The sequence below is a fragment of the Epinephelus fuscoguttatus genome, linkage group LG16, assembly GCF_011397635.1.
Source record: "Epinephelus fuscoguttatus linkage group LG16, E.fuscoguttatus.final_Chr_v1".
Taxonomy (NCBI): Eukaryota; Metazoa; Chordata; class Actinopteri; order Perciformes; family Serranidae; genus Epinephelus; species Epinephelus fuscoguttatus.
In genome coordinates this window covers 21,134,173-21,159,428 of record NC_064767.1, presented here as the reverse complement: position 1 = coordinate 21,159,428, position 25,256 = coordinate 21,134,173, and the positions used below count along the sequence as shown (strand labels likewise).

Genomic DNA, 25,256 nt, shown 5'->3' with positions numbered 1-25,256 from the left:
AAAAGCCACGTCCGATTCAATGGCAGCTTTTTTAATGAATGGTGGGCCAGAGGCTGAGATTTAAGGGAGGGCTCAGAGTTCACATCCATGTTAAATACTTGATGTGGTCTTAAAGGAGAATTCCCTCAAGGTTCATTCTGTCTTCAGATGCCTCGGGCTTTCATGCTTTCTCTAAGACTCATCTGCTCTCTGCAATCCTGTTTCTAATTGAGTTTAGGGCTTCTTCATTTTTAATTGGAGCTAATTTTCATCTCTGTCCTCACGTTACCTGAAAGACATCATAAACATTTTACATATGCATATATAAGTTCACTGACTCCACCACACTCTATATCCCCTGAGAAATTAACCATATAATCTTAAGTATTTCTCTCTTAACATTAAATACTCACAAGTAGGTAAGCAGTAGTCAAAGTTCAGAAAAACATCTGTAAATATATTATTTTGTAAGTATTTAACACTGGTGTTTACTAATCAGCTTCATCAAGTCTGCGTGGGTGTAGTTTCATTTGATTGACAATGGCCTGACAACCCACCAACTGTCATCAGATTGTGCACCACATATTACAAAATCCTGCTTGGTGCACAGAAGTATGTAAAATTACCTTTTTTTCTTTTCCCAAACAGCCCACACAGACAGAACAGCAAAGAACAGCAGCAAAGTCTCTCATGTGAAACAACCAAAAATGAAGCATAGCATTAGTTCAGGAAGAGCGTTGAAGTCACGTATGTACTGGCTGAATGGCATCAGCTGGTTAGTACATTATCTCAGTATGCTCATCCACAGCTGTCTGGCTGGTGATGTCCAGTCATATTAATGAAGGTGGACAACACGGCCAATAGGGGTGGGCAATATGGCCAAACTCTTATTTCACAGTGTATGTTTTATATTAAGGTAACAATATCACGATACAGTAATTGCTCTGTAAGTTCTTAAAATTCTCATTAATTAATAAATGATAAATGTTTAAAAAAAAAACCATAACGTACTTTATCACATTCGATTATCGGCGTCTTTTACTTGTTACTTTCATACAAATAACTGCCTCACACAAGAAAACAAAATATTCATTCACTTCATTTTCTGTAAGCGCATATCCTGTTGGGGGTCGTGGTGGGGCTGGAGCCTATCCCAGCTGACACTGGATGAGAGACGGGATACACCCTGGACAGGTCGCCAGACTATCACAGGGCTGACACATACAGACAGACAACCATTCACGCTCACATTCACACCTACGGAAAATTTAGTCAACAGTTAGTCTAACCTGCATGTCTTTGGACCGTGGGAGGAAGCTGGAGTATCTGGAGAAAACCCCCGCTGACACAGAAAGAACATGCAAACTCTGCACAGAGGGGCTCTCCCACCTCTGGGTTTGAGCCCCCCACCTCAGGTTCATACCAGGAACCCTCTTGTTTGAGGCGGCAATGCTAACCACTGCACTACCGTGCCGCCATACATTTAAAACATACACATTCTTCCACAGTTGAAGCTTCAAGGTTCCTGAGAACAATCATTTAAAAAGTAACATGTTTCTGTATTTATAACTTCACTCTCCTCCTCCATGTCTGCTCAAATCACAATACCTTGCAGTTGCGAGGCAGCTGGATTTGAGACTGAGAGAATCCAGCCCTGCGCAGAATAGTTCCTGTGGTAGAAATGGTTTTGCCAAATCTCTCCTGATGTATACATTTCTACTGTCGTATTAAATACACCATATCGTCCAACCCTAACAGCCATTTTAACCTGACACACCAACACCACTTCCTGAAACAGTTTCCTCTGCCACCCCCAACCTATAATTTTGGTATTGTTGGCTTAGTAACATTCAATAATCATCTATAATTACTCCTTCCTGCAAAATACGAGAATCCTTGTTGCCACTTGGATTCTTTAACACTGAATACACAACATGCTCTTTTTTGTGGATGCAACCCTTGCCCCCGAAGCAGCACAACAGAACTCTTTGCTCTAACTTTATCGAAGGGTGCTTTCACACCTGCCCTATTTGGTTCGCTTCAGTTGAACTGAAATTTGTTTGTAGGTGCGGTCCGTTTGGGTTGGCATGAACACAGCAATTGCACTCGGGTGTGCACCAAAACAACTGGACCGAGACTTTCTTGAGGAGGTGATCTTGGTCCGGTTACAAATGAACTCCGATGCGGTTCATTTGTGGTGAGAACGTGTTCTGACTTCGATCTGAACCAACTGCAGTCACATGACACATTGTTTGGGTTAAACATGAGCATGTTACAGTCCTGGAGGATTATTAATGTGCACCTCCTCCTGTACTGCCTTAATATGCACATTCAGCACATCCAATGCATCAAAACATTGTTTTCTAGTTGGAGCCGCACCTCATTTTCAAACTGTATGGTTTGACTAAAATGAACAATGACAGCAATATAGTCCACGATGAGCAGCGCTAAAATCAACCTGCGTAGTTGTCCCTCCATTGTGACATTAGAAAGTTTTTCCTGCATGGAAATTCTGACCAATCAAGAGCAGCTTTCTCGCGCAAGGCACTTTATCTGGTCCGCCTGTAATTGCTGCCATGAGAACACGAACCAACTCTAGGCAATTATACAACTTTGTAACAAAATTAGTCCCTGATTCGAACCAAAGCAAGACAACTCTTAAGTCTGAAAGCACCCTAAAATCCAATGCTTGGTTCACATAGCTTGGTTCTCAATATTAGTAAACGGGTGTAACAATGGCAAAGATCAAGTATCAATGTAATCATAAGCAGTAAAGCCCGATGATAGTAATATATTTTGGTGGTAAGGGGTTGAAGATGTACACACGTCACAAGAGTTCCCTCAAAGAGCAGAGCCTTTCCCCTGAAATCTAACTTCATAGTCTTTACTTTAAATGGTCAATGCCAGCATCATTGATTACATAGTTTCCAATGACCTCTGCGCCAAAAATAAGGTGCTAATTACACTGTAACACTAGAATGCTGAACTATAAAGCAGGAATCAAAAGATGAACTGAAACTGAACTGCCCGCTGATACTAAATATAACACATACCTACTTGTGGTTCATGCTGGTTTGTAAATCGCTGCTAAAGTTGCAAGAATTAGATCCTCATAAAACATAACCTACAGGAACAGTCCATTGAACAACTGCTCTGGCCTGGTATGGTGGAAATGAAACCACTTTCTCATTAAGACCTCTAAACCCATGTAACATGAAGACATCACGTCCAGTGCACCAATTATAAACCTCCCCCTCCCTCTCTTTTTTCCTCTCTCCTTACCGCTTTCATTATTTTTCCCCACTATCTGTCTCTCCATCTTTTCGCTTCATTGGGCCTGCCATTCTATTAATCTCACCAACAGATTGCCTCTATTAATTAGTCTACATCTCCCATCTTGCATGTAATAATCAGAGGTAATAGAGATATTAGGAAGATAAGGATATTTCTGCAGTCACAATCACTTTTAATTAGCCTGAAGATTAAAAGATAGATCTGCTTCTGCCTGGCTGACGTCCAGACAGGCAGCGCAAGGTCTTTTTCTTGCTACAAAATTCTGGGAGGGCACAAATTCTGCAGCAAATCAAATGTGTCAGTTCGCAAAATATATCTGTTCCATCATGTCTCACAGGACACCTCGCATACTGAAGGTAATAATGCATCCATGCCTCTAGACAAAACAAGTTTCCAGCTTGTCATCAGTGACATTTCAGAGTGAATATTATACCTCACAGACTGGTGTAACTTACCGAGCACACAGAAAGGTAATAAAGTGTGTTGCTCCAAATCGAATGCATCTGCATTGCCATTTAATTTTAATGTATGGGGGTTGTACTGTTAGGTTCAACTAGATAATTGAGGAAGTGTCTATACAGCATGTCTGCAGTTAATTGGAAGGTCCAGGGTGCACTAAACAGACACGGAGAACAGACAGGGGTAATTACCAGTAGTGTGTTGAAGTGTGGGTGCGCTCACATGTGTGTGTGTGTGTGAGTGTGTGCTTCTGTGAGCCAGTGCATTGACTAAAAGGTAATTACACACTAGACTTGAAATAAAGAACACCAATTCCAGTCCCTGCTTTTCCCTGCTGACACATGGAGTAGATTTTCTCTGATCTCATCACTAATGCTGCGATTCTCAGGAAACCGTGCCGGACTAAAGACCCTACTCTTTCAAGTTACTGGAGCTGACCTCTGCAGCATTCATGTATCTTGCTCCATAAAACACTTTGCCCCTGCAAGCACCCTGTCCTGTCGCTTCCTTGGGGCAAGGAGCTCATCCAGTTTAATGGTTGATGTTCCTGGACCAATCCCTACAGACCCGTTACTCACCCTAACCCTGTCAGAGTCAGTGCCTACAGGGCACACATAATGAAGAGAATAGAAAATTGAACACAAGACCGCAGAGCACATCATTAAACCATTTTCTATTACCGTACTCAGTATAAAAGTGAAAGAAAACACTGCTGCCAGGTTGTTAAGAACCCAGAGCCACGGCTCCCAGTGGGACGCTCAGGTCTCTATGGTTTTACTGGTTGGGCAATTCGAGCACTGACAAGGTTTTAAGACAGCGTTTCTCACCAGGGATTCTTGCTGGAGACCTTTTAACAATTTACTTCAGAGACTGTAATCCTCATGAAAGGTGCTACTGGCTATACTGTACTGCTTTACAGCGTTATTATCTCTTGCCGGTGCTGAGAAATAAATGCTAGGGATTTCTCACCCCTTTGCATACATCTCTGAACACTGGCAGGTCTTGGGTAAGTATAAACTTGCAAAATTGAATGTCAAAAGTCAAATTTAATTTGGCAAGACATGCTTTGTGATTGTTATTCACTAGCAGTTGTCGAAAAATTATGCTTTTATGGTAGTTAAGGGCCGTTCACACCAAAAACGGTAACTATAATATATTGTTTTAAAAATGACAGTGACAATGGTGAATTATATCGTTTGTATCACTTTCAGAGAGATTTGATGAATGATAGAGATGCTGATAGTATCTATTGTCTTAAGATGTCTACATAGCTGGAACATACAGCATGTGCTTGGTGCCACCCTTTACGGGATATTATGCTGTACCAGTGTGGATGCTCACATCGTTATCGGTCTCAGTGTGGATGGCCCTTTAACCCAAGAGGCCTTTTAAGTCCGTCACACTTAGCATCCTTTATGCGAGGAGGATGTGAATTTCTGGAGGTTAAGATAAGATAAGGACCTTGCAAATGCTTTTGCAGTTCCATGACAAAAAGTCTAGACAGAGGGTGACACAACATTGTTTTAACACCTCTAAGGTAGCACGATTACCCATGATCCTGTATGACATGGGAAAGGATAGGCTGAGTGAATGGAACATTACTGTAAGAGTTAGGTATATCTCTATCCATGCACACTCACTGAATCAGAGGCTTCTCTGAACAGATTTATGTTGTAATAAACATACAGTATATTCAAGTAAGGACAAGTTGAGGCTGGTTGAGTTTGTTCTATTATTAATCAAAGTCAAGACTGACCAGAAGTAGAAGTTTTTCCACATCACTGGAGCCCAGTGCACTAAAGCTGTTGGAAAGTTATAAGTGGAGCTGCAGAGTAGAGCTTTAAGTGGAGACTGTATACAAACTCACTATGGAGATGGAGAGATGAAAATGTTTCTTGCAAAACAGGAATTGTTTTGACTCCTCTTTGTTGTATTCATGATTTCAATTCCACGTCACTATACATTAAGAGTGAATAATCAACGCATACTCAGCATTTCCAATCTTAGAGACAAAGAAAGAAGCAACTGATAACAAGGGCATATCATTTTTGGTTCAATAACTTGGCCAGAAAACTAAAGACTAAAGTTTCTCAAACTTTCTCAAACTCTTAAACAATGTTCCTGGGCTTTAATTTGTACTACAGAAGGCAGAGGTGGAACGTGTCCAACATCCCCCTCCACCACTGCTCAATTCACAGGGTAATATTTGAGTTTTTACTCCACTGCATTCCTTTCTTTATTGGAGTTACTAGTGCAGATTTATTTCTATAATTTATATCCCCAATGCATTATACCATTAAGATTAAGACCACCTTGAATAACAACAATATCAACATGCTTATAAGACTTGTATTTATCAATAATGCACCATTTCAAAGGGTCCATTCTTTACAATGAGTACATTTATGTTTGATGATTAAATATTACTTTGTAATGGAAGATATTGGCATCTTGGTTTCCAAACTATTTAGGTTTCCCTGGTCTATATATTGTCAATAAAACCATAGCTAAGGTAAGCTCTAGCTGAATGTTGGGTGTTTCTAAATGATTCCAAACACTTTAAAAATATATATATTTAAAAGTTTATTGCCAAGTAAAATGCAGGAACTCAAGCCAGAGCCTCAGGCCATTGTTTCCAAGACTGGAGCCAAAATCATCCATGAGAGGATGTTCTGACAGAGAGGATCAACATATATTTGGGCTGAACTGTCATGATGAATCCGTCACTCCGAAGGAAAACATTTCCCAAATTGCTCATGCACCTCCAACACTCACTGTAAGGTTCACTGACTTTTTATCCCGTTCTGCATTTTAATCATATTCACATTTGCCTGTGTTTGGGTGTGTTTGGGTGTGTGTGTGTGTTTGTGTAGTCTCAGATGAAGATGAAGTCTGCGGGCGTCGTGGATGGAGGCTTGTTCACAGAGAGCTATTGTAACATCTGCAATGCCCAGCTCATCTCCGAGTCCCAGCGCACCGCTCACTATGAGGTGAGTCCAGCTCTGCTCACACAGGAATGTTCTCACAAAACAAGAAAATGCAGCTGCGATCACTGCTTTGACAAGCAGATTCCTGCACTGTACACTTTGCATCAGCCTTATTTGTACCAATTTGTGCTTGTGCCGTTCAAAACAGTGCTCATCCATTATACATAGACTTAATGCAGCATGGTAATGCTAGTCACTTGCACACAAACAAACACACGCACACTCCTTGTTTTAATGTAGTCTACCTCTCAGCAGACTCCCAAAGAGTAATTTAATGAATGGCCATTTAATAATCAGCCCTGTGCATTATTTAACCGGGATGCATGTGTATTTGTGTGCACGGACACATATGCACGGGCTCTTGCGTGCCTGTACTGCATTGAGGTCGTCCTTGATTACAACACACAATTGGGATTAACAAGCAGACTAATGAGGACAAGACCCTTATCTGGAGAGAATTAAGCAAGGACAACAACAGCGTGTATTCGTCTGCACGTGTGTGTACCGACCACATGCACTTGAAAGTAATCTATTTCTGTCTCTCAACCTAAGTCTGACAAAAAACACAGAGCCTTGAGTTGTGCAGAGAAAAGGGCAAGCTGAGTCACTGCATTTCTTCATTGTCATCCTTTACAATAGGTCTCCATAGAGGTCAGCAGATCGAGGAGACAAGGGATAATTTGAAGTCAGGGAGTTTGAGCGTGTTAGCTACGATAAGGATAGAAGGTGAGGAAAGGCACATTTCATATGCAAGGTAACTCAGAGTGTTTTACATGAGACACAGAGATGAGGACAATGAGCTAAAGAAAGCAGGACTATCATGGGGGATGAATTATTGAGGAGTCCAGGGTTCTGGAGTCCATCCCTACTCCAAACATGGCAGTAATGCACCTGAAGCTTTTTGCATAATGCCAAAAACACCAGAAGTTGTACACTTTTGCAGTTCAGTTAAGACAACAAACATTTAGCAACTAGAAGGGCACTCAGAAAACGCAGACCTCTGCCAACGCCAAATGCCTTATCTTGTTATGTTAATGAAAGTGAAAAATAATTATTTTATCTTGCCTGTGATTCAGATCTGCTCCAACAATTAATGGCTCTTTGTTGGCCCCTGCTACACGCTTTCACCAGGTTTCATTAATATATGGCCATTAGTTTTTCCATAATTTTGCTGACAAAGAAACCAACAAACAAACCAGAAGGAAAACCAAAACTATGACCTCCTTGGCAGAGGTAATAACAATTACTACCATCCATAAACTGACTCATGTAGATGGACTACGAGTGAGACAAAAGTTTTAATATCTTTAAAGGCTCTCGCTCATGCTGCTCCCTCACCTTTACACATCAATTCTGTCCCCCATTCAGTGGTCAAACTGTTCAGGGATCAGATAAACGCCACACCATTTGCACCCCTGCACCGTAGACAGTCAATATGAACCATCAATGTCTGATACTGTAACAAAATATTGAGGTTCTTCGTGTTAAGGATGTGAATCTGATCACGTGTGAGTGAGATACATTCAGTGTTTATAGATTAAATCACCGTGAAGTCACATTAACTCTTTCAGGTAGACAACTTGCAACTGTGTTGATTTGCGGAGATGTGTGAATTTGGCGAACTTTTTTTCAGCCATATGTTTGAAGATACAGTCAAACACAGTGGTCTGAACTGTCCGACATTTCTGCTGTGCTCATTTTATATAGGGTTTTGCTCTGCTAGCACCTTTGATAAAACAAATCTAACAGTACTGAGATTAAGCAATGTATTACTGTGGACGGGGCTGCAGCAAAACATATTTTAGCCACCCCAAAAAAATCAATATTAGTTTAAGAGTACACCATATTTGGAATATTTTCTCCACTTTACCTTGCACTGTAACTGATCAAGGCAGTGGTAGACCAGCAAGTCCTGTGTTCTAAAATGAATGTTTTTGTCAGTGGTGCCTGGTGGCTTTGAGATAACAGCTTCAGCTCCCTGTTGGAAAGTGCCGTCTGACGGCAAGGTAAAGTGGTGGCAGTATTTTATATATAACGTACACTTAAAGTGATATAGATTTTTTAAGATGGGGCTTTTTTCGATGGCTAAAAACGAACCAACTGAGGCAGAGTTTGCTCAGCGCCGTTCCATTTCTTATATGTGATGAGGAGGTTATTGTAAACAAACACTGTGATTTAGTCTCTACACAAATAAACAAGGATGACGTGGGAGACATTTTTTGTCCTCTGTCCTGTCTCCAACTTGATTTGAAACTAAAAAAAAAACAGGAGAAGAGACAGGCAGACATGCAGAGTCCATTAGAGTAGGGTGTGCACTGAGGGTCAGTACAGGGGTAACCATGGTGACACAAAGTCCCGCTTTTAGCCCATATCCCAGAGCCATCAACTGCATGACCATTTATACACCTATAAACACACGCATACACTTAGACACACACGCACACACACACAAGCACTGACAAAAAGCATTAAAGTAGTCTGACAAGTGAGGAGGCATGTGAGGTTGAGGGGAGGAGGAGGGGGGGGCTTCTTGTCCCGGGGGCAGAGGATCCAATCTAAGCACTGGAGCAGCAAGTACAGTGTCTTGTCAGAGTCTCCCGTTCGCTTTCTCTGTGTTCTGTTCTGCCATGATATACACTTAAACTTAGAAGTACATTTTCTTCTGCAAAACAATAATTCCACCAACCTTGATATAATCTGAACGATTGGTGGAAACGTTAAAGTGATTCCCTCACAGGGAATTACAGCTCTGGATAAAGCCATCTTAAGACATTAAATCACATCTGTCTCTCATCTGTCCAAAACTTTCACATTTTCCTCCCTTGATGCTTTTCCTGAACCCAGTTTTGATTGTATCTCTGCACTCTGTCGTAGAATAATGTGTATGTGACTGCATATGTGGCAGTAACGATACAATCTCTCTGACAGTGTCAACACTTGCTCCTAGAAAATTGCACCAGCAGTGGGATTTATGGCTAATAGTAGTAGAAAAGGTGTGAAGGTCAGAGCACGCCAATAAAGGGATATGTATAGAGTGAGATAGCTGTCTCACCGTGTACACAAACACACAGAGCTGTCTAAACACACACACACGCACTAATCTTTACCCCGCAGTATGTCCAGTGATTTTCATTGTTCTGCTTTAAAGTGACAGTAAGCAGCTTCAAGGACGCCTCACTGTCCTTTCATATAAACACTGCTGTATATTTCTGCTTATTACAGCTTATAGTGTTTGTGACAGACATAAACACCCACAGACAGGTGGGGAGAAAATACAACAAAAACAAATGAGTAAGCAGCACAAACACCCAACAGCAGCACAGACACGTACTTGAACCATCTACTTACCAAAAGCTTTTGATATTATGTGGACTAATTTTAAAGGGATAGCACAGATCTTTTGAAGTGGGGTTTTATGAGGTACTTATCCATATTATTACATACAGGAGATCTCAGCTGGCATGCCTCCAGTTTGAAGGAGCAGGCAGAGGCTAAGCAATGTACAGCTACAAAATGTAGTTTAGCCACCTAAAAAGAAATCCCAACCAAAAAAAATCAATATCAGTTTGAGTGTTCACTATAGTGAGAATATTTTCACTACTCAACCTCAGTGCCAGACTGTAATTTCCAATGGGAAATGAAGCCATTATTCTGCTCTCTTTAAAGCCAGATTCCATTGAGAAAAAGTCTACCAATGACTTGATCAGTCTATTTGGTATTATTATTGTGTGACTTTGGTGTTTAAAAGGGTTTATTTGGATTCACCAAAGTTAGATAACAGAAACTTACTGCAGTAGACTGCAGCTCCTGTGTTCAGCAAGCAAAAATGACTGCTTTTGTCAATGGAGTCTGGCATCTTTGACAAGAGCGTAGACTTCCCTGTTGGAACGTGCTGCTTTACAGAAAGGTAAAGCAATGAAAATGAGGGCTGCCCCCTGATGGTCGACCAAACGATAGTCGTCCAGATAGGTCATGAGTCGGCAAGATTTCATTGATCGCATAGTCACACACAAATGTGAAACTCTATTAGGAGCTGCGCCTTGTCAAAATAAATCAAAACCTATACGACTGGACCATGTGGGAAGTTAATTTGAAAGGTCAAACACAGGAAGAGGCCACGCTCAGCAGTCAGACAGGAGTCACATTACAAACCAATCACAGCCGACAGGTATCTTTCTCTTCTTCTGTAAATATTCAGTCTGATACACATGGAAAAGTTGATCATGTTAGTGCATGGCTACCCAGAGCTTTACATCTGTCCCACGGACGATAGGCCTACACACTTATAAACAGCTCCTGGAAGAAGATCAGCTCTGCACTCAGGATTTCAGGTAAATAGCCTATACAGTGCCACCATGCTCTTGAAAGCTGGCACAGAGTAGGTGCAATAGTAGCACCCAGAGCCTGACCTTACATTTTCCAGGCAGTTAAGGATGTGGCATTTGTACAGCCCCAAATTTCCAGGGCTGGTACCTGTGGTTATTCCACAGGCTAGTTAATAACATGTCGGGCAGGAAATCCAAAGTGTGGGATCATTTTGAGAAGGTGAAGGACAAACCCAAGGTGATATGTAAACTCATCTTCATTCGTCGACTACAAACATGGCGTACCATCTGAAACATGGAAGTAGCTACATGCCCATTAGCCACTTAGCACAATCATTACTGCTCTGCAGACAGTGTAATTAAGAGGCAGCTCGCTCAAAAATATATAATTTAATAATTAAGATAATATTGTAAACATGCGGGTGACTAGTCGACAAATGGTGCTGAATGACAACTATTGGTCAACTAGGAAAATGGGGCAGGGGCAGCCCTACTGAAAATACTCTCAATATAGCATACACTCAAACTGTTGTAGACTTTTTTTTAGGTAGGACTTTTGGATGGCATCTAAAATATGTTTTGTTGCTGCCCCGTCCATAGCAGTACATTGCTTAGCTTCTGCCACTTAACCAAAGTGTGGGCATGCTAACTGCCATCTACTGTATGTAATACACTGACTATGAATGAGTACCATATATAACTCCACTTACAAAAAATCTGAACTACCCCTTTAATCTATTATCTGCCTTTTTGCTTATATATAAATATCTATAATCTGGATATTATCATTTTATTTTTTGTAATTAGGGTTTTACAAATGATTGTCTTACTTCCTTTAGCAGTTTTGGCTAATAGTTGGTGCCAGTGTGTACAGGTGAAGTAAGGAGTCCTGAGCTCCCACTTCCCCTTTCCCAACATCTTACTCAGGGCTCCCAGAAAGCTGAGACTGGCCCTAGCCATTAGTCACCCAGCCGGGGGCAAAATGTCTTCTAGCATCATCAGCTGAAACAGAGATAAAAGCTGGGAGGGAGTAGCCAAGGTGGAGTGACAGTCATTGATTTTTTTTTTCCACTTGGCTCACTTGATAAAATAAAACTCAGTTCACTGGCTGACACTCTTACACTCTCTGTTTGTCTGTCTTTCTGTCTCTTTCTTAGAGTAAGAAACATGCAAACAAGGTACGTCTGTTCTACATGCTTCACCCGGAAGATGGAGGACCACCTTCCAAGAGACTGCGGCCAGATAACCCAGTATGCTCCCACTGAGTGTGTGTTTCTGTGACTGTGTTGCATACAGTGTTAATCAAATTTATTTTTTCTATCTTAATTCTGACTTCTAAGCTTTTAAGATTCATTAATGAACTAAACGACTCAATGATTGGCCCGTTATAGTGTAATCACTGACTGAGGAAACAGTGAAGATGTTTTTGGAGGAACATTTATTTGTATGTTGAAATGTTTAAATTTACAGCATGTTTTCATGTATATACATGACAAAAAAAAACTGAGGCCTCAGTCTAATCCTTTCCTGGACCTGTTCACTCTCAAGCTTAGCCATTGAAGCCACATGCTCATGGGAATATTTGTTTGATCTGTTGTGTGCAGTTGTGCGCTATAATTCTCCCAGGAGAGGTTATGCCTTAGCTGTGGCGTTTCTGGCAAGATTTAGTGGAGGCAGACGCCACAGAGCAGCTCAGTATCGGACTATTGCAGGCTATGGCTAGGGAGGTCAGTGCATTACTGATGTTTGTGTGTCAGTGTGCGTGTGTTGTAGGTGGGCCATTGTGTCTGCATATTTCTAGGGAACCGTTTTGCAATTGTAGCGTATGCTAAGGTTGCATTTACGTCCACAGTGAATTGTTGGGCTTTCTAACATGAAGCACAACTGCTATTTAGCTGTTGATTAAATTTTGACTTTGTAATTGTGGGTCTTTGTGTGTGTTTGCGCCTGTTTTTGTGTGCATGTGTGTGTGTGTGTGTGTATTTGCGAAAAGAAAATGTGAACGTAATAGTCTATTGTGAAGAAGGAGCTTTACTATTGTACATTGTGTGCCCCATTTATCCGACAAGCCTGTAAGTCCCATATGGCAGAATACACACACATACACAGAATACATACAGTACACACTTTGAGGACACAGCTGGTGGAAAAGTAAAGCTTATCAAACTAACTGACAAATCTAGCTGTGCCAGGGCGAGGCGAGAAAGAGGGGAAGAGGTGGAGCTGCTCCAAAAACGGTGCATTGCTACAGCCAAGACCCTGAGCCAGAGTGCAGGGCCAATTAACTCAGTACGACAATGACCCTCCGTCCTCCACTGACAGAAAATTTGTAATAAAAACTAGGAAACTCAGATGTCTGCAAATGCGTCAAACGTAAGTGATATCAGGTTGCTCTTGGTAAATTACCAATGTAAAGTTCAAAACCCAGACAAATATGTTGTGTTTTGCAAGCATACATCTTCAAAGGAAATAGTTTATAGGTATTTCAGTTTCCATCAATTGAAGCATAAAGACAGATGTGGTTTCACAGCTTCAGATACCAGGAGCCAGAGCAACCAAGTGGAATGGTAGTTCTCTCTTTGGACCAATAACAAGAACACAGCAGTGCCAGGTGTCTGATTTACATACATGTTGATAGATTGATGGTCTTTGTTGCTATGTGTTACCTTGATTTGGTCTTGGTCGGCTTTTACTAACCAGAAGTTTGTCGTGTCCATGAATGGGTTTGTTCCCTCACAGTCACATGTAGTGTGTCTCAAGGCCCTGTTTCCTTTATCCATATGAATCCAAAGTCTTTGCGTAACTGTTATATTGGCCTCAACTTTGAGAACCATTCTAAAAGATGGTGGCATGGTGGTGCAGTGATTGGCATTGTCTCCTCACAGCAAGACGGTTCCTGGTTCGAATCCCAGGTGAGAGATTGCCTGTTCTCCCTGTGTCAGCGTGGGTTCTCTTTGGGTACTCCGGCTTCCTCCTACAGTCCAGCGACATGCAGGTTAATTGGTGACTCTAAATTGGCCGTAGGTGTGAATGTGAGCAGGAATGGTTGCCTGTCTCTATGTGTCAGCCCTGCGATAGTCTGGCGACCCGTCCAGGGTGTACCCCGCCTCTAGCCCCATGTCAGCTGGGAAAGACTCCAGCCTCCCCTGACCGCCAAGAGGAAAAGCGGTCACAGAAAATGAATGAGTGAATGACTAAATTCTAAAAGATCCTATCATTATTCTCTTTTTATCTACAGCAAATAATCAATCAATAACCAGTATGGCTGGTTATTGGTACTAGCTAACTTTAAGGTATCGACCTAAATAACTCAGTACCAAGTAGTATTGAAACTTCTCCAGTCAAACCATACCTGCATTCAGTCCCTTTTGTACCCAGATCTAGAAAAAAAGACTATTTGTGTAGTTTTGCTTGAAGCCAATCACCGAATCTTAATGGGACATGCAGCAGCTGCAACCTTACAGTCTGTGGTGAAGTCGAGCGTGGTGCATTTGATGGAGATGGCAGCTCGGCTTGCCAAGATGCCTCCCAAATGTTCAAACAAATGGGAGCATTTTAGTCAACGGAATACCTCCACATGATGAATATTGAATAAGAAAGAAAAAAAGGTATCAAATAAAGTATCCTATTGGTATTGGTATCACTTGGTTGGAGGGCAAAGTGACCAGCTGGTCGTCAGAGAGAGAGAAGACAGATGCAATAATTGCTTAAATGTGCGGATAATGGCGCACATTTTAAGGCAGTCTCTCTTGGAGGGCATTTTTAGTGTTGCACTTATTTGTACACATCAAAATTGTTGTGTAAAGTGTAAAAAAGCTGCTTACTTTCTCATCTCTGCACACCTGGAATCACTGCATGAAGTACTTTTCACTTGGGATTGTCTGCATCGGAAAGACACAGTCCCAAAAATTCCAATGTGGGAAAGCCACGTGAGGGAAGAGAGTTTCAAGATGTCAAAACCTCAGTTACACTTGTAGGATAGAGAACAACTTCATTTACATTACAAGACCAATGCGTTTTAGCTTGTGGCCTTCATCAGAGTCATTATGAAACGTATTACAAACAACATCAGGCATGAGGGAGGAAAAAACAAAATAAAAAAAAAAACCCAATCCTATACATTCACATGAATATCAGCCAATGGTGTACCTACAAAGGTGAGTTGGGTAGATGGTCATGTAGCGTCATTGGCGCTACGTTGGCTCAGACTGGGGGTTTCTTAACACAAGCTGTGCACCAAGATGTAAAGAGGTCATACACATGCATCACACTGCAGACACTCATGAAATAAGCATGGCAAGGGCACATTGGTGTAAAAACACGCTCGCACATACTGTAGGAATATACACACCTGCGTCTCCATCTGTCTCCCTAAGTGAATAAGACGTGACTCAGCCCCTCCTGGCTTTCACCTCATATGGGACACCAAATACACACAGAGCATGTGCACACACACGTACACACTCACCTCCTCTGCCGTACTGTAACGTACTGTGAGCGCCACAGCTAGCAATTTGTTCATAACCTTTCACACAGAGATGTGACATTGATTATCTGACAATGCAGGGAAAAACTGATGTGAGATGAACGCTTCTCCAGAGATGAAATTCTCACCATTCATTTTGGGATAAAGTTTTCTTCTTTCATCTCTTTCATCTTTTTTTCCTCCCAGGGGGAGTTTTGCTTTTCTCTGCACTTCATCTTAGTGTTTTTGCCCCTCTGTCTTGTACTGATTGACATGGTGCAGTCCAATGGGAGCAGCAGGAAAGGGTTTTCGCAGAGTGAAATGAAATGCCAACATCTACCCGGTGTAAAATGCCATGCCTCGAGGTTTGTGTGTAAGTGAAAGTGTTTGTCACAGAACAAACATAGAGAAAGTAGGTCGTAAAGGTGCTCCCAGATGAAAGGGGAGGGGACTTTATCCGTTTTTCTCCAGTATCCTCCACCCTGCTCTCTCTCTCTCCGTCTGTGCAGTTTTCTACCTGCGCAAAGGGCAAGAGATAACAAAACGCTTTCTTTCCCCCTCGCCTTTTATTCTCCTCTAATGCTATATTTGCACTGTCGGTCCTTTCAATTTACACTTTCAGCGCTTCTTCAAACTCCAAATGAGAGCGTCTGTTTCCCTGTGCTGCTCCATGTGTATATTTAGCAATGTTTCCCACAGCGCCTCGACACAGAGCAGGGGGAGAAGTGAGGAGGAGCAGAGAGAAAGCAAAACAGAAGGAGAGGAAGATTAACACAGCTAATTAGGAATCTATTGTTAGGTGCATGAGCAGAATGAAGCCACCCAAACACAAAATATTCTGCGATACAGGCGTCACTGTCAGGCAGCGCATAAACAGGCGTACATGCGGCATGTGCACACACAAACAGAAACACACTCGACAATTAGGTCGCATGCAAATCAGTCTCAACAGATGTGTGAGGTGCGACAGGTAGAGACTGTGAGGGACAAAATACAAAGAGGGAAATTGAAATGAGCGAAGGTAGGAATCGAGAAATCAAAAATGAAGAAACGGAAAGGTTGATGACTTTCCAGTGGAGACAGACGATGGAGGGAAACAGTGAGTCAGAGATGCTGTTTATTGTTTAAAGTGGTTCAGTGGAGTGGCAGCTGTAATGAGCTGACAATTATTCATATGTCAGTCACCCACACACACTTGAGATTGTTTAAAACTTTCCCCGCACTGTCACTAAATCCCTCGTGTAACATCTGTCATTGAGCGACAGGATTGCGTTGCCTTCTCCTTTCAAGACGATGCTTCTTTGTGTTTCAGTCCCATCTCTGTCGGTTGCTTCTTTTACTTTTCAGTGAGTTTTGACAGGTGTGAGACCACTGCAGGCTGCCACAGAGAATCATCTCAGCCTCTTTGTCCTGAGTCAAAAAAACATGCAGTTGTGGGACACTGGCTCGCTGCGGTTGATTTTCCTCATCCTGGTACAACAAGATTTGGGTAGAACGAGATCTCAGCAGCGCTGCCCATGGGAGGGAGGAAGCAGACAAAGTAGGCGAGAGGGGGGAAGTGGAGGGAAAGAACAATAGGATGAATAGTGGAAGAGACAAGAGGAGGAGCAGAAAGTACACATAAGAGAGGAGGTGGAACAGAACAATGAGAGATGATAATGAGGAAGCAGGGGAATGTAGGTGAGAGGGATGGATGGAGCAAGGGAGGAAAAAACTTTATTCCAGAGGAGAGGAGAGGAGAGGAAAAGGAGAGGAGTCTTGTCCTCATGGGCACTGACTGTTTCTCCCGTGATACAAACATGAATAAAGATCATGAGATAATAAATATAGATAAGCTGTTTTTACTTCAGATACAAACACACACACACACACACAAATCTACACACACTTTCTGTCTCTTCCTTTGGCAACATGAGACAATGCTTCGCACGCTAATAAAGCACAACAAAATGAATTTGTACCAACTGAGAAGGAGAGGGAATCTGAGTTACTGGTGGAGATGGAGGAGCAGGGAATGGGACAGTTCAGAGCAAGCCCTTAACATGATCACAGCAGGGACAGACACGGGGGAGGAGAGGAGGCGAGGCGGTGGAGGGGGAGGAGGAGGAGGAGGAGGAGGAGGAGAGGGGGTGGCGAGGGCCTGCCAATACAGATAAATATTTCATCCCACAACACAGAGAGTCACTGAGACTGGTGCCCAGAGGGGGGAGGGAGGATGCAGGGAAGGAGGGAGAGAAAAAGGCTGATATTGTAGGCGAGGCAAAAAAGACAAAAAGCAAGAGAAGGAGAGAGTGAGGGAGGAAACACAGAGAGAAGAGGAGGAGAGAAAGGGAGAGATGGGACGGCTGAGAAACAAAGCTAAGCCTGGGAGGTAAAGGTGTCCTTAACTCTCACATCTACTGTCTGTGATGCTAACCAGGGCTGACACAAGACACACACACATGCATCCACAGAGACACACAGCACACACCCACACATTCAGATACTGTATGGTGTCGCAGACACTTTTCTATTATTGTCCTCTATCTCAAAGAGACTGAGGTTCCTCTCCCCCAACTCGACTTGACACCTGGACTAAAGAGAGCGCTGAGAGAGAAAGAAAGAAAGACGCAGAGAGATGTGCAAACAAATAGAAAAGGAGTTGAAGAAGAGGCAGAGACAAAATTAAAGAGCATTGTTGAACAGACAGTGAGAAGGTGGTGGTTCAAAATGAGCAGCGAGAAGATGAAACACTGAAAAGTTGTGAAACTTTTTAAAAAATAGCACTGAAAGCGTGAAACATTGCAACTCTTTGGAGACAACAAAACATATTTGATCAATGTTTTCTTTTTATATGTTATACCATTCCTGTTTTAATTCAGATATTTAAAGTATGTGGGCTGGTGAACATCACACCTTTATGTGATTATTCACAGTGAGATCTCTTTCCGAGTATACGTATATACTGTATATATATATATATATATATTTTGGAGCCTTGCCGCAGGGATTTACTTCTATTCAGCCACAAGCGCATTAGTGAGGTCAGGGAGTGATGCTGGATGATAAGGCCTTGCAATGTCAGTCTAAATTCATCCCAAAGGTGTTGGATGAGGTTGAGGTCAGGTCTTTGTCCAGGCCCGTCAAAACTATATCTCACCAAGCTCAGAAAAGCATGTCTTTATAACCTTGCTTTATGCCAGGGGCCAAAAAAGGGCCATCCCCAACTGGAGCCACAAAGTTAGAAGCACACAAAAATATGTTATTGCATGCCATCGCATTTTGATTTTCTTTAACTGGAACAACAAGGAGCTTAGAACATACCATAAAAAGACTTAAGTATAGTGTCTGTGGGTTCTTGATATGTTCCCAGGGCCGTATCTTCCCAGGGACCTATGTTCCCCAGCTCCGCATAGCACATAATGGGAACATAGCAAAGGGTCCTATGCTCCTCAATTTTACATTGTGTGCTCTCCCAGGGGTCTTATGTTCCCACGTTCCTGTGTTCCCCAGCTCCACTTAGCATATTATGGGAGTTGGAAAAAGATGTTCCCCAGCTCTGTATTCGCTTAATGTATGGGATAGGTTAGGGGACTAGAATTATGACTCTAAGAGTAATGAACTTGCACTGGCACAGGTCTTTGTCTACAGTTGTCTTTTTGTTAAGGGAACAGTTTCAGAATTAATTACAGCCAAAAATGTAAAAACAAACAAACAACTGTTATAAGAATTAGTTAATTAAAAAAAATAAGAGCTAACCAATTGAGGAAGGGAAAATGACTAACTTACAGTAGGGTTAGAGAAGAGGTCTAGGGCCAGGTTTAATTCCCATTTTTTAACAGGTAATGGTCAGAGAAAAAGACCTGGAAAGGGGCTCTGAAACTGTCAGTATTACTCGTCTATTTAAATCTTATATTTTAATTTCTGCTCTTCATCTGATATGTCTCATGTATTGATATGCAGAGTAAACCGATGCTATTTTAGGGACAGAGAGTAGCAAAAAATGGCACGAACACAATAGGAGAGTCGATGTGTGTTCACAGAATATCGGACAACAAAGGACCCTGGGAGCACAGATACACTCCTGTGTATGTCTCTGAATGCAGATCTTTGTACTCATATTCCTCTGCTCAGTTTTTGTCCGTAGTTGCAGTAATTTTGTGAAGAGTTATTGCTCAGTTTTGAAATATTGTGCACCTGTTAATGATAAGGTTTATAGGCAGGTACCATGATTCCTTCCATCATTACTTGCAATTTTGTATGGTTTCTAAAACAATACTGAATTGGTGTCATTTTCCTGACATGCAGCCTACAGTGTATTTTATTTTTTTTCTTTAGTTTAGTTAGTTTTTCCATACTGATGGGCAGAAACAGACAGAAACTGCTAGAGAGAGAGAGAGAGAGGGGGGAATATCTCTTGAATTCTGTCTGTGTGTGTGTGTGTGTGATCTTGTGTATTTGCATGTGTACATTTGTGTCAATCAGGCGGTTGGTCTTTTTGTTTGTGTTCCCTCTCCCATGGGGAGCAACTCCCCCTCATCATTAGTAATGAACCAGCAGCGGTGAAAGGGCCAAGCCACAGTCTCAGCCCGGAGAGACAGATGAATATTTGATCAGCCTCCTCTTTGCTTTTGTGTGTGCGTGTGTGTCTGTGTGTGTCTGTGTCTGTATGTGTGTCTTATGTGTCTGTGTGTGTGAGAAACAGCCCCAGCTCTCAGGGTCACTGCAAAGTGTACAACTTCCCATTTCTCATCTCCCCCTGCCTCTTCTCTCCTTTTCTCACCTTCACCTCTCTCTGCCTCTCTTTTCACATCATTCCTTTCTTCACATCCACAACTCTTCTTTTTCTTTTCACCTCCCTCAACCCTCTGCTCCCCTGTGGTCCATTTTTGTCTCACAACACTTTATTTTTTTCCCCATCTCCCCCTCCTCTCCTCCTGTAGGACTGTGCAGAGACAGAGGTGGACAGGAACAAGTGCTGTACCTTGTGTAACATGTTCTTCACCTCCGCCATTGTGGCCCAGTCGCACTACCAGGGCAAAACCCATGCCAAGAGAGTACGCCTGGTGCTGGGGGAGCCGCCAAGCCTACCAACAGCCATGACCAACCCTACAAATACAGGTATCTCACACCCTCTGCCTGTATAGGTTTGATTTTAGCAACAAGATCAAACTCAGACATCCAAACATGCACTGCTGGAGCCATGCATTTTACAATACCTGAGCTGCAGTGATTTCATTGTGATCACAGCAGGCATATAGCAGTAAGAGAAGTCCAGGGAGTGACCATGCCAGATGAGTTTTGGTGTACAAAGAGAATAGAGTAGTAATATGATTCTTTGAGCCCATTGGTCTTTGTCTGTCTGACTTTTGGTCAGACTTGCAAGTGAAACTCAACACTATAAAACCATCAAACATCTGACTGTAAACTGCTGCTTTGGTGATCATCCCTTGTAGCCCTAGCTGATCAATACCTTTATTGGATTCCAATCATGGTGTTTGCACACAGAGCCTGCCCTCCCTGAAGACCGAGGTAATTAACTTGGTCGAAAAACACACACTCACCTCTGCTCGCATACGCTGATATAATCCAGACACCCAGTTTATGCAACATGCATCGCTGGACTGAGAATTATTTTGAGTTCAAAGCATACATTTTTATCGGAAGTGGATTTGGAGAGCGTTAGTCATGCTTCAGTCAAAACGTCTAGCCTGGATATCAGAGGGAAATGTCTGGTAACACTAACATGCCAGAGGCCCAACAAGTGAAACTTTAAAGGTGAAGCGCACAGACAGATTTTAATTTATAAACGTCTTATGATTTGTAAAAAAAAAAAAAAAAAAATCTCCTGAACAAATCAAGACAATTTAATATTTTTGTTCATGCTCATGATTGTTTAAGATTAGCATGTTTTTTTTTAAGTGTCAGCCCTGGTGAGTCGTCTCCAGGGGAGCTTTACATAATGTGATTCAAATTGGATTCAAAGTAAAAATTCACAGAGCTATAAACATGCAATCGCTACAAAATGGAGTGTTATAATCACGCCCCTGAGTGACTTTTGTTAAACTTTGGCCTACTTTGGAAAAGTGTCACTTCTGTACAGCCGTTGCCGTGGAGTTTCCACGGTTTTGTGACAGTGGGACCTGGAGGAAAAGAAACAAGGGAACCAGAGCAAGAAGAGAGGAAGAGTGACCTGGGAGAGAAGAAGAGGAGGATTTCAGGAGCGATTAAAGTCAAAAGTAGCCTTCATGATCGCTCTGAGATGAGTGCTCTGCAGAAGATGCACAGCCAAGCTGACAGCCTTGTGCGCACAGACACACACACTGGTCTGAAACACACGTAAGCAAGATGACTGATGCATGCGCATTTACTTGCATCTAAGGACACATGGACACTAACAGAGATACAGAAACAAGCTAAAAAACAAACAGTAAGGGGAGTGAAAAGCACAGGCCATGTGTGTTGGAGAAGCCCTTGAGAGGTGGGGAGCAGACAGTGTACCTGTGCTCCCTCCCCTTTCACACATCACACCACACTCCAAACCACCGCCTCCTCCTCCTGCGCACACACACACACACACACACACACACACACCATCATGCAAACTCTCTGTGCCCCACTCCGTGAAAGACACTTACTTCTGCTCCAGTGTGCAGAGATTACAGTCATGGGAAAAGAAAGGGTGGGAAAACAAGGGATGGACAGGAAAAATACACACGAGGATGTCTCCCTGTTGCTGCTCAGCACGTGCCGTTCCACAGTGCTGTCAGAGCTCAGGAGCTTCACTCATGCACGGGCACACACAAACGCGCAGGAATGCTGCACCAGAGCTTTTAGGATGAGGATGGCCTTGTCTTTGCGATTAATAAACAGAAAAATGAAATGACAGTAAGTGAGTTATAGGGGTGAGTTTAGTAAGTGAGATGATAGCGTGGCGAAGGCAAGCAAAGGGAATGTGAGTGGGTGTGGTTGGTGAGATGAGCGCAGACACAGCCATAGATACAGTAACTATGTGAACAGAGCCCGAAGACACATCAAGGTATGAGCAACCAATCAGCGTGCAGGGCTTGAGTCAAGTCAATACAGGCGCACACACCAAAAATACACATAAACCAGCACACCTCACCCTCATGGTCAGTGGTCAACACTTCATGCATGTTCGTCATTTGTTATCAGTGAGCTGATGGTTGTTGTGAAAGAAGTGGGATGACTCATTTGGGCTTAAAATCATGAGTGAGTGGGCCTTTGTCCATGATATAAATGTTTTAAACGTGTTGTATTGTGGCTGCGTAGTCACAGTCGTTATAACTCTACAGTCATTGACACATTGTAGATGGCGAATCGGCACATTTGGACATGCCATCTGGCATTGTGAGCTTTCTCGCACAGTTTGGCTGAGGACCTAACACCCCCTCCCTGTGATCAAATAAACAGTTTGAGCAGAGATGATTTCTTTCGTACATGTACTGTACCTTACACACACACACACACACACACACACACACACACACACACACACACACACACACACACACACACACACAGCCTATTCTGGAGCTTCATTCATGCACACACACACACACACACACATACACACACAAGTCTTCACACATTCTCTCAAGCGTGGATTATACATTCAATCCGCCACCCAAACACCCACATGCACACACAGACACACATGCAGCCGCTCGCACATTCGTAGTCTTCTCCGCTGCGTGAGCCACAACCGCATCCTGCGGACAAGTCAGTGCCTGTTGGCTATTAATGGGCAATCACCATGGTAACCAGTGTCATGTCACGAGTAGCAGGTCACCTGGAAGTCTGCCATTTCTTTTTGTTTTTTTTCATCAGCTCACAAAGAGGAGAGGAGAGGAGAGGAGAGGAGAGGAGAGGAGAGGGATACAAGGGGAGGAAAGATGAGAGAAGAGGATGTAGGTAAAAAAAAAAAAAGATGAAGGAGGAAGGTTCAGACGTACAGTAGGATAGATGTAAGTAGAAAGCACTTGCAGGCTGGTCCCTGGAGTGCTCATGGCTGCCTCCCGACCCTCGTCTATGTTGCACAGATGTGGCCCACAGCAATCTATTGCTCTTTGCTCTCACTCTCAATCAGTGTGATCTAAACCTAGAGCTCTCAAACATACACGTGTGAGCGTGTATTCCATCTGTAGTCTGGGAGAAACAGTGCGTGTGTCTGTGCGAAGACGAATGCATGATATTTTCATGTTTATGTATACTTAATGAAACAGTTTCATTTTATTTAATTTAAAACTTCATTTGCATTTGAATTCATGTGGTGAATATCCTCCTTCGCTCTCTTCCTTCTCTCCTTTCCCTTCTGCTTCTGCACTCATTCACCTCTCACTCCTCGTCTCTGTCTCCCCAGATTCCTCCCCTTCCACCCCGCTGCCCACAGACCCCGCTGCATGCCCCCCTCCTCCGCCTGACCTGGCTTGGCCCCTGGCGGTGGTTGGCGGAAACGGCGGAAGAGAGGCCGGGAAATACTGCTGCCTTTGCGGAGCCTGGTTCAACAACCCACTGATGGCCCAGCAGCATTACGAGGGCAAGAAACACCGCAGGAATGCAGCCAGAGCGCGCCTCCTGGAGCAGCTAGCGGGCAGCCTGGATGCCACGGAGAGCACAGGTCAGCCTCTTGGCCCTGAGCCTGACACAAGTGACAAGTGAAGGGCAGGAGGGGTGTTACGACTTTGTACAAGGAAAGACGATAAGGGGGAGATCACATTCAAGATCTGTGGCGGTGAGGGCGGTCTTCTGAAATGTTCATATGCCTTTCAATGTGGTGTACATTTCACAGATATTATACTGAGGTAAGCAACACCAGTTATTCATGGATAAAATTAGCACCATCAGCCAGTTACAGTAAAGATCAGCTTATCCACATCCACCATACATTTGGACAAACTATGATCGACTATCTTCCTCCTATGTCTTTGTACCATACCTATAAAGCTTCTGCCTTGGATCATCCCCCTCTACTGTCCAACTTTTTGCAGTGCACAGCAAAGATACAGATGATTTGAATACCTTCCAAAAATAATATCTAAGTTTAGGTGCAGAACAGTAATGTTTTATAGTTCTGTTAAAGAGGCAATCAATCACTTTTATATGTCCAATCTGACAGTGAAGTCAGCTTGTGAAAACAGGTGACAGTGACGTTATCGAGATATCTCAGCTGCTGTTTGGAGGCCACAGATTTTTATTAGAATGCCGAGATTACACAGAGGGGAACATGAGTATCAGTATTCGTTCTAAGTATAGAGTAATAACTTTATTTTATATACATACAGACATATACACAGATATTGACCCTGTTCTGTTTTAAAAGTGTCCATTTTTTGGACAGGACACTGTCTGCACAGATCCATGTAGCGACAAGGCATTAGAGTAAAGTCTGTGCAGGGCGGTTAGGGTTAGGTGTTCATTTCAGACTTATTCTTACCTTAGATTTTTTTTTTCCAAGTACTTGAGAACTCAGTGAAAATTTAGTGTAAATACTCGAATTTGGGAATTACTTAAAATGTCCAACCCCAGTGATAACCAGGTGTAAGTCCAACAAAAAGACACTATGGAATTACATTACTATAAGTGTAGGAACCAGCATTATTAGGGACACGACTAATTAAGTCAAAATATCTCAGCCTCTGACCATTGCTTATGTTTAATCTCCCCCAACTTTATCATAGCGTAATACCAAATCACTAGAGTACTCTTTGAAATGTTATTCACCGGCTAAATAATCTTCAGGGTTGG

The 25,256-nt window shown here is 42.7% G+C and overlaps 1 protein-coding gene across 2 annotated transcripts in view; it reads left to right on the top strand.

The window, feature by feature from the left end:
• Positions 1-25,256, top strand: part of zgc:171482 (zinc finger protein) — a 72,036-nt gene that overhangs the window by 13,549 nt on the left and 33,231 nt on the right. For both annotated transcript variants that reach the window (XM_049599913.1, XM_049599912.1), the window contains exons 2-5: positions 6,606-6,722; positions 12,202-12,294; positions 20,432-20,609; positions 23,872-24,129. In XM_049599913.1, coding sequence (XP_049455870.1) covers positions 6,612-6,722; positions 12,202-12,294; positions 20,432-20,609; positions 23,872-24,129 — 640 coding nt within the window. In that variant the 5' untranslated portion in view covers positions 6,606-6,611. The remainder of the gene's footprint in view (positions 1-6,605; positions 6,723-12,201; positions 12,295-20,431; positions 20,610-23,871; positions 24,130-25,256) is intronic.